The sequence below is a fragment of the Lithobates pipiens genome, unplaced genomic scaffold, assembly GCF_037356315.1.
Source record: "Lithobates pipiens isolate NorthernLeopardFrog02 unplaced genomic scaffold, aLitPip1_a1.2 Scaffold_8, whole genome shotgun sequence".
In the NCBI taxonomy this organism is placed as follows: domain Eukaryota; kingdom Metazoa; phylum Chordata; class Amphibia; order Anura; family Ranidae; genus Lithobates; species Lithobates pipiens.
In genome coordinates, this window is record NW_027507903.1 from 270,112,774 (window position 1) to 270,125,381 (window position 12,608).

Below are 12,608 nucleotides of genomic sequence, written 5' to 3' on the forward strand. Positions count from 1 at the left end.
GAGCACCAACCAAAGAAAACAAGTCCAAGGAATTGTCTGTAGACCTCAGAGACAGGCTTGTATTGAGGCACAGATCTGGAGGGTACAGAAAATTTCTGCAGCATTGAAGGTCCCAATGAGCACAGTGGCCTCCATCATCCGTAAATGGAAGAAGTTTGGAACCACCAGGACTTTTCCTAGAGTGGGCTGCCCGACCAAACTGAGTGATCGGGGAAGAAGGGCCTTAGTCAAGGAGGTGACCAAGAACCCAGTGGTCACTCTGACACAGCTCCAGCATTTCTCTGTGGAGAGTGGAGAACCTTCCAGAAGAACAACCAACTCTGCAGCACTCCACCAGTCAGACATGTATAGAGTGGCCAAACTGAAGCCACTGCTCAGTAAAAGACACATGACAGCCCACCTGGAGTTTGCCAAAGGGCACCTAAAGTACTCTCAGACCAGGAGAAACAAAATTCTCTGGTCTGATGAAACAAAGATTGAACTCTTTGGCCTGAATGGCAAGCGTCATGTCTGGAGGAAACCAGGCTCTGCTGATCACCTGGCCAATACCATCCCTACAGTGAAACATGGTGGTGGCAGCATCATGTTGTGGGAATGTTTTTCAGCGTCAGGATTGAGGGAAAGATGAATGCAGCAATGTACAGAGACATCCTTGATGAAAACCTGCTCCAGAGTGCTCTGGACCTCAGACTGGGGCAAACTTGGATCTTCCAACAGGACAATGACCCTAAGCACACAGCCAAGATAACAAAGGAGTGGCTACGGGACAACTCTGTGAATGTCCTTGAGTGATCCAGCCAGAGCCCAGACCTGAACCCGATCTGAAAATGGCTGTGCACCGATGCTCCCCATCCAACCTGATGGAGCTTGAGAGGTCCTTCAAAGAAGAATGGGGGAAACTGCCCAAAAATAGGTGTGCCAAGCTTGTACCATCATACTCAAAAAAGACTTGAGACTGTAATTGGTGCCATTTGCTTCAACAAAGTATTGAGCAAAGGCTGTGAATACTTAAGTACATGGATTTTTTATTAAATTTTTTTGATGCACGCACGCATATTAGAGCTGCCACGACGCGTCGATGTAATCGACTACGTCGACTAAGAAAATACGTTGACCTGCGTTCTGGGCATCGATGCGTCACAGTGGGGGCAGTGCTTAGTATCTAACGCTGCCCTCCGTGCCGCCGTCCCCCTCTCTTCTCCCCCACCGTCCCCCTCTCTTCTCCCCACGCCGTGCCGCCGTCCCTAGGGGTGCAACGGATCGTTACCGATCCGTGCGCACATGCCGCTATCCGCGGAGTGCTCCGCGGTCTCGGCCTTAGGAGAGGCTTCGGCCTAGCTCTGAAGTGGCGGCCATCTTTCTACACCCAGGAGTTTACAATGTGATCGCTCCGACGGTCATGGCATGACATGACGGCGGTTTCTCTCTCCCCTCTCTGTACTGATCTGTGCAGTGGAGGGGAGAGGTCGGATGGAAGCAGCCATCCCTCCATACCCAGCCAATACTCTGCCAGCCCTATACTCTGCCAGCATCTGCAATGGAATACTCTGCAATGCAATGCAATACTCTGCTGCAAAACAATACAATACTCTGCCAGCCAATACTCTGCCAGCCAATACAATACAATACTCTGCCAGCCAATACAATACAATACAATACAATACTCTGCCAGCCAATACTCTGCCAGCCAATACAATACAATACTCTGCCCGCCAATACTCTGCCAGCCAATACAATACAATACTCTGCTCGCCAATACTCTGCCCGCCAATACAATACAATACTCTGCCAGCCAATACAGTACAATACTCTGCCCGCCAATACTCTGGCAGCCAATACAGTACAATACTCTGCCAGCCAATACAATACTCTGCCAGCCAATACTCTGCCAGCCAATACAATACAATACTCTGCCCGCCAATACTCTGCCAGCCAATACAATACAATACAATACTCTGCCCGCCAATACAATACTCTGCCCGCCAATACAATACTCTGCCCGCCAATACAATACTCTGCCCACCAATACAATACAATACTCTGCCCGCCAATACAATACAATACTCTGCCCGCCAATACAATACTCTGCCCGCCAATACTCTGCCCGCCAATGCATTGCAATACCCTGCAATGCAATGCAATACAATACTCTGCAATGCAATACAATACTTTGGAGTACAATACTCTCAAGGTTATCCAAAGGATTAATTAGCTAATCAAAAAAAAAAAAACACTAGATTCGTTAAAAAATAAAAATAAAAAAAATAATCGGATAGTCGTTGACTAATCGAAAAAATAATCGCTAGATTAGTCGACAGACAAATTAATCGTTAGTTGCAGCTCTAACGCATATGTGTTTGAGCTTTTTGATGCACACCCTAATGCAATAGGCTGCACACACCTATGGGCTGTAGGCTTTAGGTGGAATACTATACAAGAGGAGGGCAGGCAAAGGTCTTTAGAAGGACTAGAAGAAAATATTACCCAAAACTGAAACTGTTCACCGAGTCTGTTTGCTACTTCTCTAGCACAGATGACTTTTTATTCCTCTACAATAAAAATGTATTTACAAATTTAGGTTTTGTAGAGAAACATGTTTGTATAATCTGAAACTTGATGTACTAGTTAGTACAAAAGAGTCTGAATAATGCATACCCTGATCCAGAAATATAAAGAGACTGCAAACAAGAATAGCTTTTTGATCATATTCAAAGCATTTTCCTCATATTATATCATCAAAGACCATCATTTTACTGCTTTGTACTTTATCACATGAATTATGTCTTCCAGGCTGCAGAATCCGGCATAGTGAAGGTGAAGAATATAGCTGCACGGAACGCTGACATACTGACAGGTTATTATTATGGTGTTTACTTGTGTAGCTAAGATGCTTGATTTTCATATGTGTACGGGAATTTTATAATAAATTACGCACCTATAAGTGTATTGTATTCCATTACTGTTTCCAAACATAGATTTTCTTTTTCATATTTCTGTCTGTGAATGAGCCCCATGCTCTTCCTTTGTGTTTTTCAAGTGCTAAACCCAAGACGTTTGTTTGAATAAAGAGGGCAAAGCTTAGTGTCAGGAGGGAGCAGGGCTTAATCTTTTTATATTTTTTTTTAGTTCTGCAAAAAATATTTTCAGGCCAATTTTCTCATCTTTTAATATATTTTCAGCAAATATGTCTACATTTGCATAAATGAGTCTTACACATACACACTACTTATCCAGACTGAGCAGTGCCGGAGGTCAGTCTGATAGTTCCAGCATATGCACAATGGATTAAGCATCCAGGCAAATAGCGCTCTCTAGCATAGGTCATCAGACGCAGTAGATTATGCAATAGCTTACGCAATAGCGTGACGCTGTAGCATTGTCGGGGAACTTGGGCAAAAAGCATATCAACAGGATCACCAGGTCATTTTAGTGATTTTACATAAGAATAATTAAAAAGAGCATACTTTTGTGGTGTAATGATATTATTGTCTCCTTCTGCCTGTTTAATATTTCTAACACAGACAAGTAAATGTATTTTAATTATGATTATTATATCTTTTCTCATCCTTCCTGAAGCTTTGAAGGAAAATAGTTCTGAAGTAGTTCAACCATTTCTCATGGGTTGCGGAACAAAAGAACCGAAAATCACTCAGCTTTGCCTTGCTGCTATCCAGAGGCTCATGTCACATGAAGTGGTATCTGAGGTATGGTGATTTAACATTTTAATTGTGCTTTTATTTGCCTTAAAAGAGAAGTATGTGTTTTTTTTTTTTTTTTGTATAATTATACTTGCCTATCGGTCTGATGCTGCCTCTGTCCCCAGTTGCCCCCTCTGTCCCCTCTAAGACCGAGAACCGAGCTCTCTGCTCTGCTCCCCCCCCCCCCCACTCACTCACTGGATCGCTGGGCTGTGGAGGGGACAAGAGTGTCCGTCTGAGGCTCTCAGTGGCCCGCTGAGAGGCTGAGTCGGTTGCTGCTCCAGACATGGGGGTGAATCCCGACTCCATTGTCACGATCTTGCCTGAGCTGGCTCTGTGATGTCAGCAGAGAGTGGACTTCAGCTCGCTGTTTGCTGAAAACAGAAGTACAGGACGACCTGTACTCCTGTGATTCACAAGAGAAGTACAGCCAAACAAGCTTTGGCTGTACTTCTCCTTTAAAGAACTCCAGGAATGTATGCACTTTTGTGCTGACTTTTATAAGGGGTTAAGTCCCATGAGGTTTATGCCATCCGATTGACTTCTCTTTTATCTTTAACCACTTGATGTCCGCCATATAGCAGTATGACGTTGGCAAAGTGGTTGCGATATCCTGACCGGAGGTCATATGACGTCGCCAGGATATCAAACCACCGCGCACCCCTGGGGGCGTGCATCCTGGTGATCGTTGTTGCGGTGTGTCTGTCTGACACACTGCAACTCCGATCTAGGTAAAGAGTCTCTGACAGAGACCCTTTACCACGTGATCAGCCGTGTCCAATCACGGCTGATCACGGTGTAAAAGGAAATCTATCAGTGCCAGCAATCAGTGACCATCAGTGCTGCCTTTCAGTGCCCAGCAGTGCCGTCTATCAGTGCCACCCATAAGTACCCATCAGTGCAGCCTTTCAGTGTCCACCAGTGCTACCTACGAGTGCCCATCAGTGCCGCCTCATCGGTGCCGCCTTATCAGTGGCCATCAGTAAAGGAGAAAACATACTTATTTACAAAATTTTATAACAAAAACAAAGTAAAACTTTTTCTTTCACAATTTTCGATCTTTTTCTATTAGTTTAGCAAAAAATAAAATAAAAACTGCAGAGGTGATAAAATACCACCAAAAAGCTCTATTTGTGTGAACAAAATTATAAAAATTTAGTTTGGGTACGGTGTAGCATGACTGCGCAATTGTCATTTAAAAAGTGACAGCGCTGACAGCTGAAAAATGGCCTGGGTAGGAAGGTACAAAAGTGCCCAGTATTGAAGTGGTTAATCTGGTTATAAAAAAGACACAGGTCCATCCAGTACAACCCACAGAAAGTTTATAAGAAAATGTTACTTGATTGGGCAACACAGTGGCCAAGTGGGTTAGCATTTTTGCCCGGCAGCAGCGGAGTAGTTTGTTCGAGTCCCAACCACGACACTACCTGCCTGGAGTTTGTGTGTTCTCCCTGTGCCTGCGTGGGTTTCCTCAGGGTACTCTGGTTTCCTCCTATACCCCAAAGACATGCTGGTTAATTGGCTGACTAATGTGAAAAAACAATATATATATTAATAGGAACTAGTCATGCAGTTTTCTATTTAAGATTTTTATGTATGTTTTAAGGCTGCTGCTGGGAACATCATCAACATGTTATGGCAGCTGATGGAAAATTGTTTAGAGGAACTGAAGCTGCTACAGACGGTTTTGGTACTTCTGACAACTAATACAGTGGTCCACGATGATGCTCTGTCAAAGGTAATAATTGTTCAGTAAGCATATTTTGTGTTTTCTTCAGTGAAGCTCATATTTTCTGTTTTCCATGTCGTATCAGCTTCCTATATTATATGTATTATTGAAGGCATTGTACATTTTCAAATGTTTAGTTACATAGTCCAGTACAACTCACAGAAAAAAAAAACAATTTGCTTTAGTATAATTATATATTATATTTGCGTTGTATTGATGGGTTTACATATTCTAGCTGCAGTTTTTAATGTCAGATCAATTCCCCTATGTCCATGCTGCAGTTAGCCTGTCCCTATCCAGTAAAGGGACAAAAACTTTCTGTTCTGAGTCACTCAGCATCCAGTGCATGACTCTCCATTTCCTGCATTACAAATGTTTCCTTCTGCATCACAAATGTTGGAGTGAAAATGATATGAAATACTTCATAGTGGGCTCTGTTAGTTGTTCTACCTGTGTTTGTCTGTGTCAGATCTAGTTGCTGTGTAGCTCTCACCTGCAGAGCAATAGACTGACAGACCCATGGATTGTGGCTTGTGCAGTTTCTTCACATGAAGTGTTAGTTCTCAGAAAACAGAGAAAAGTCATTAACCCGTGCAGCGCCATGCAGCAAGCATCATGTATGAACACAAACCGCAATGAATGATAAAGGAGCGTGAAGATTTACTCTACTATAGACTGTGCAGGCCAGCAAATGACACAATGAAACTACATAGTCCGTGCACATTTTATACAGGTTAAAAACACAAAATGCAGGCAAGGTGGTTTATATTGCCTTTAAAATACAACTTTGCCTTGAAAGCATAGATAGACTGTATATCTGTGAAATATGAATTGGCTGGCTCTGATATAGAATCCTATGGTGTCCATAAGAGAGAGTCAGCAATTCAGGTTAAGCAATATAATTTGAATGTAGACTGATAAAGCTAGCCTACGCTTCGACACTGTTTTGTCTTTTTCAAACCTTAGTAACACTCATAATATATTTTCAGGCAATTGTCCTTTGCTTCAGACTACACTTCACAAAAGACAGCATAACCAATAATACAGCGGCAGCAACCGTACGACAAGTAGTTACTGTGGTATTTGAGAGGATGGTGGCAGAGGATGAAAGGCATAAAGGTAAAGCTAGAAAAAAAGTGACGCGTCAAATTGTCAAATGAACAACAATAATTCTAGATATTATAAAAATGCTATTAAACTTTCTTGTTCTCACTGGAGCATTGTGCCACAATGTGAAGGTCCACCCTATTGCCTGTAAATGGATAATGTGGCACCCAGGTCTACATCATCAGTCCTGTATGTATTATGCTCTTGCAGGCTATGAATGCCGGTGATGGGGCCTTTTTATCATAGTGAGATTTTAGTTTCCCAGAATTGATGTTTAAGAAATAGCACTTTTTTTTAACTAAGGGCCAGTTCACACCATAGAAACGCAGTCTGGATGCATTCCAGATGCTTTTCTGCATGCGCATTTTTGACACGTTTTTGATGCAGTCCAGTAAATTTCCCCCCCCCCCCCTCTTTTTTTTTTCTTAACCTTAAATAAGGACATGTGTGTTCCAGTGCACTTTTGGTGTGTTTAGGTGCGTTCCAGTGTGATTTTGATGTATTTTACAGAGGTCCAGTGCAGGAAAAGTGCAACATGTTCTACTTTATTTTTATTTTTTTCTGGAACCGGAACGCACTGAAACTGCAAGCACTAGTGTGAACTATGCCATTGAAAACCATATAACGTACTTTTCATGCATTTTTTGATGCTGAAACAAAAAACGCACTGGACTGCATGTGGTGTGACCTGGCCCTAAAACCACAAGGGCTTTTCCATAGCGTGCATCGTATTTGGATCCCTTTCATACTGCTAGTGCTGGTCATTAGCACTAAAGTGGCACTCATTTTAGCCGCGCTTTAGCGCTGTTTAAGCGGTGCTAAATCGCCACCTTTCAGCCGCAAGCGGGGTGCTTTTAACTACGAAGAAGGGGTTAAAAACGCCCATGTTGCGGTGCTTCGAAAACACTTTTCAGGCACTTTGGAAGCACTGCCCATTCATTTCAATGGACAGGGCAGTTTGGGAGCGCTGTATACAGCGTTCCCAAACAGCCCCAAAGGTGCTGCTTGCAAGATTTTTTTCTAAAGTCCCAAAAGCGCACCACCCCAGTGTGAAATGAAATGAATAGGTGGCGTTTTTCAGCCACTATACAGGCACTATATCTTGCATTAAAACGCCTGAAAACTGCTTCATTGTGAAAGGGATCTTAGTGCTGGAAAACAGTGTAGTTTACCCAAGCTCCTCCGCAAATAAGATAAATGCAGAGCTGAGTGTCGTTGCTCAGGCTGGAAAGTCCACAACAGTTCCACAAATCAAAAAACAGCCGGCACACAAATGCTTCTTCTTGATGCACTTTATTCCAGTATTTGTCATGTTATTACTGCTGCATATGCTGGAATAAACTGCATTAAAGCGGGTTTATAATCATTTTTTTTACTTTTTCCTACAGGTAAGCCTATAATAAGGCTTACGTGTAGGTAAAAAAAATATCTCCTAAACCTGTACGGTTTAGGAGATATTCCCCTCGGTTTAGGAGATATTCCTGTACAGTTTAGGAGATATTCCCCTCCCCCATGCAGCGGCGCATGCGCACAGGGGATTCTCGGCTGAAAGTCCGGCAGATGCTGGATCCTGCCGGAAAGAAATCTGCGTGGGAGTGGCGATATCGCGGCTCCGGCCACTCACATCGCTGGAGCTGCGATACCCAGAAGACACGCAGAGGGAACATGTCAGCTCCCTCGGCGTGGATCGGGCCAGATGTCGGGGCCTCGTTCTAAGGTAAGTATTTCATAATGAGCTAGTATGCGGTGCATACTAGCTCATTATGCCTTTTCCTTTGCAGGTAAAAAAAAAACCAAAAAAAACTTTAGCGGGTTTTCTCCCGCTTTAAGAAGAAGCATTCATGTGCTGGCTGTTTTTTGATTTGTGGAACCTTAGTGCTGGAAAGTCTGGTAGGAAGCCACAATAGTAGTTGAGGAGGATAGCTAATTGGACCCCACCTGGAATCTGCTTATAAACCACAATTTAGGAATCGTTGTCCTATAAGTCCTGTACTTTGTGCTCATACTGATTATTGTTATGAAAGAAGTGTTCAATGATCCATTAGCAGAATGCGATTAGACTAAGGCCCCTTTCACACTGTGGTGGTGCGGGTGCCAGCGGTAAAACTGTGCACTTTACTGTAGTTTTAGCGGCTGTATTCGGCTACTAATGTGGCAGTTTTACCCCCTGCTAGCAGCCGAGAAAGGGTTAAAAGCACTACTGCAGCGGCGCTTTGCCGGCGCTTTGCCGGCGCTTTGCCGGCGGTAAAGCCGCGCTGCCCCATTCATTTCAATGGGCAGGAACGGTGAAGGAGCGGTATATACACCGCTCCAAAGATGCTGCTAGCAGGACTTTTTTTTACCATCCTGCCAACTCACCGCTCCAGTGTGAGTGGAGTGTGAGCAGCATCTCTTTCTGGGCGCTTTGCAGGCGGTATATTTTAGCGCTGTAGCGCCTGCAAAGCGCCCCAGTGTGAAAGGGGTCTAAGGTAGAAGGTTTACGCTACTGCAGAAGGACAATACAGAGATGCAGAACATTTTCCATATATTTATATTTTAATATGATTGTCAACTTTTTTTACATGACATGTCACACACTTATCTGCTCTGTGCAATGGTTTTACACAGAGCAACCCAGATCCTCTTCTTTTGGGGTCCTCCTCTGGCGCTCCTGGCTCCTCCTCTTTGGCAAATTTCCTCATAGGAAGCGGTTTCCTGTGTGGGCTCGATCCTGAACCACACTGCCTGTGTCTGTAGACACAAAAAGTGTGTCTCGGCCCTGCTCCCCTCTTCCTCATCACAGACGTTGATTGGCAGCAGGAGCTAATAGCTCCCGCTGCTATCAATCTGCCCTGTGAGGAGGAAGAGAGCAGGGAGAGCCACTGTGCTGGATTGAGATTGGGCTCGGGTAAGAAAAACGGGACAGGCTGGGGGCAAGGGGTGGGGGGGTGGCATGATGCTGTGGCACAATTTTTTTTTTACCTTAATACAGAGAAGCCTTTACAACCACTTTATTTGGGAGCACTTAAAATCCATGTGTCTACACGTGCTTTAAAGGTGCTCTTATTTAAAAGTGTATTAGGCCAAGGCCTGTGATTCTGCTCCTGCAATCCGCATGTAAAATCGCATACAAACGCCCTACAAAAACCCTCTAAATTGCCTGGTTTACGCTCATACTCAAGTCTGAATGGGGGCTAAAGTTACAATCAACCCATTCAGCTAATTTAGCAATCCCATAGGTTTGTACGGGGAGTAAAACAATTCTAAAGTCAATAAAAGCCTGCCAACACAGGCCCCTAAGAATTTGCAAGCCTTTTTCTAAATACAAGCAAGTGCATACAAATAAGTTTGTTTACTGGATACTGTAAAGGGGTAGTGTGCTAAAGTGTATCTAAACCAAAAACAAAATTGTAATATGTAAAACATTAAAATGTAATGTGTAAAACAGTTTTCCAGTCAAAAGACATAGGAGGTTATTTACGAAAGGCAAATCCACTTTGCACTGAAAGTGCACTTGGAAGTGCAGTCGCTCTAAATCTGAGGGGTAGATCTGAAATGAGTGGAAGCTCTGCTGATTTTATCATCCAATCATGTGCAAGCTGAAATTCTTTTTTTTTTTTTTTGTGTTTTTTTTTTTTTCCTCGCATGTCCTCCTCGGATCTACAGCAACTTTACTTCCAAGTGCACTTGCAGTGCTAAGTGGATTTTCCTTTAGTAAATAACCCCCATAATGTCTGCATTTGTTTTCTATTTTCCCTTTATTTTCACCTGGAGATTATACGAATAACGCACTTCCCTTTCATAGCTACACACATTTCTTCATTGTATCTATAGACAGAACCATGGTTGTCACCCCAGGTGGACTTCAGACCTGTCTGCCTTTGTTCATCTCTATTGCACGGTGGATTGATAGGATTAGTAGTTTACACAAGAAACATCAGGACATTTGTACTTAGTGTTAAGCTCACAGGAAATGACAAGAACACTGTAAAATCAACAGGTATTTTCTGTACTTGCTGAAGATGTTCTTAGCCTGAAAATTTTAAATTAATGCAGCTACCACATCTAGACTGGTAAGCCGCAATATATTCAATTTTTTTTTTGTTTTTTGGTTTAGATATGCTTTGATGTTTAACCTATTTTTATTTTTTTTACTGTGCTGTCAATTTCTGAGGACCTCCATGAATTTGCCCATATACTTCTGTGAACCTCATGAATTATACAATACATGACCCACAAGGCCAGATGCTCAGCTTGTAGTGGGAGTTTAGGACCTTATTTTTTAGGATTATGTGTTAAGGGGTCCTGTTCATCATTTCTGTGTAATAAAAGCCAAATGTGACCTATGTATTCTGGTAATTTGCTAAAATGAATGTAGATATTCTGGTAAAACATAAGGGTGTAATTTGTTAGTGTGTGTGTGTGAAAGATTTAATTCTGTCTCTTTATTGTATGCAGATGTTGTGGAGCAGCCCGTGCCTGTCACTGGAAATAGTAATAGGAGATCTGTCAGCACTCTTAAGCCATGTGCTAAGGATGCATACATGCTCTTTCAGGTATAGAAATCATCACATTGCTGTATTTCTATGATGACCTGCTGCAATGGTCGACTTGTATTTATGATACTATGCTAGCTCTGTTGGCCTTGCTCTAGAAAATAAAGATTCAAACCCGTAAATGCACTATAGCATAGTACTTGTTTAGTTTGTAGCCTTTACTGTAGTGCTGGGGATTCCACAAATGCCTGTTTGTTGAAGGTCCAGTTGTTGTGTAAGTAGATGTATACATAAAATCGATTACTTTGTTTGCTCTCATTTAATTGAGAAGATGGAACGGGTGATAGCTTTTATTTCTTAGGTCTAATGCTCACAGACATTTGCAGGCATTTTATATGCCTAGGGTTAAATTCCTGGGGATCCCAAAACCTGCGCTTTCAGCAGTGTTAATTATTTACATCAAACTTCGATTTTTTTTAAAGCCCCATGTACACTATCAGATTTTCTGCAGATTTTTGTCTTCAGATTTACCAAAAACATGTAGTGCAAGGGCTGCCTGATTGCATACAAATTGAAACTCCTAAGGTTTGACCTCATATTATATGGTTTTGGTAAATCTGCAGGAAAAAATCAGCAGAAAATCTGATAGTGTGTATGGGGCTTTAGTCATTGTCTTTTGGCTAAAATGCCATTTTAGTTTTAGTCATATTTTAGTCATCTAAATTTGTTTTTTAGTTTTAGTCGTATTTTAGTAATCTGAATTGTTTTAGTCAACTAAAATCTCCAGTATCATAAACAAAAAATATTGCCAAATAGGCAACTTTAAAATAAAAAACCCCCAAAAAACTGTAAACTCTTATGTCTGTAATGCCGTTGCACATATTATAAAAACTTTAAGGCCCCTTTCACACGGGACGGATCAGTAATGATCCGCCCCGTGATGATCCGTTCCCTCAGCGGGGATCGCTCCGTTGTCTCCGCTGAGCCGGCGGCGGACAGGGCGGTCTCCGCACACTGTGCAGGGACCGCCCTGTCAGCTCTCTGCTCTCCTCTATGGGGATCGGATGAGCACGGACCATCTGTCCGTGTTCATCTGATCCGCTCTGCAGACGGCTAGAAAAATAGGATTTTCCTCCGTCTGCAGAATCGGACCATTGCGGAGGTGGACAAAAGCGGGTGTCTGCGGATGTTAATCCGCAGACACCGGCTGTCCCATAGGGATGCATGTATGTTCGTAATTCATTCGCAAACGGATGGATGAAATACAGACATACGGTCCGCATGTGTGAAAGGGGCCTAACAGTTATATGTTTAATAATGAAAACAAGTAACCTCTCCAAAGACATGCAGGTAGGTTAATTGGCTTTTGTCCAAAATTGGCCCTAGTATATGAATGGAGACCTTGGATTGTGGGCTCCTTGAGGGTAGGGACCAATGTGAGTGTGGAATGTACAGGGATAGGGACAATTGTAGACACTCAGGTTGAACTGGATGGACTGGTGTCTTTATTCAACCTTACTAACTATGTATAAATAAAACCAAGTTTTGTAAATGAACAAGCATATTGCTTTTTTACTACTGTTAATTTTGACGTCAAAT

At 42.7% G+C, this 12,608-nt stretch overlaps 1 protein-coding gene across 3 annotated transcripts in view; it reads left to right on the forward strand.

Moving 5' to 3' along the window:
- Positions 1–12,608, forward strand: part of MON2 (MON2 regulator of endosome-to-Golgi trafficking) — a 208,906-nt gene that overhangs the window by 30,510 nt on the left and 165,788 nt on the right. For all 3 annotated transcript variants that reach the window (XM_077471965.1, XM_077471966.1, XM_077471967.1), the window contains exons 2-6: positions 2,791–2,854; positions 3,577–3,704; positions 5,305–5,436; positions 6,417–6,546; positions 10,972–11,069. In XM_077471965.1, the coding sequence (XP_077328091.1) occupies positions 2,791–2,854; positions 3,577–3,704; positions 5,305–5,436; positions 6,417–6,546; positions 10,972–11,069 (552 nt within the window). The remainder of the gene's footprint in view (positions 1–2,790; positions 2,855–3,576; positions 3,705–5,304; positions 5,437–6,416; positions 6,547–10,971; positions 11,070–12,608) is intronic.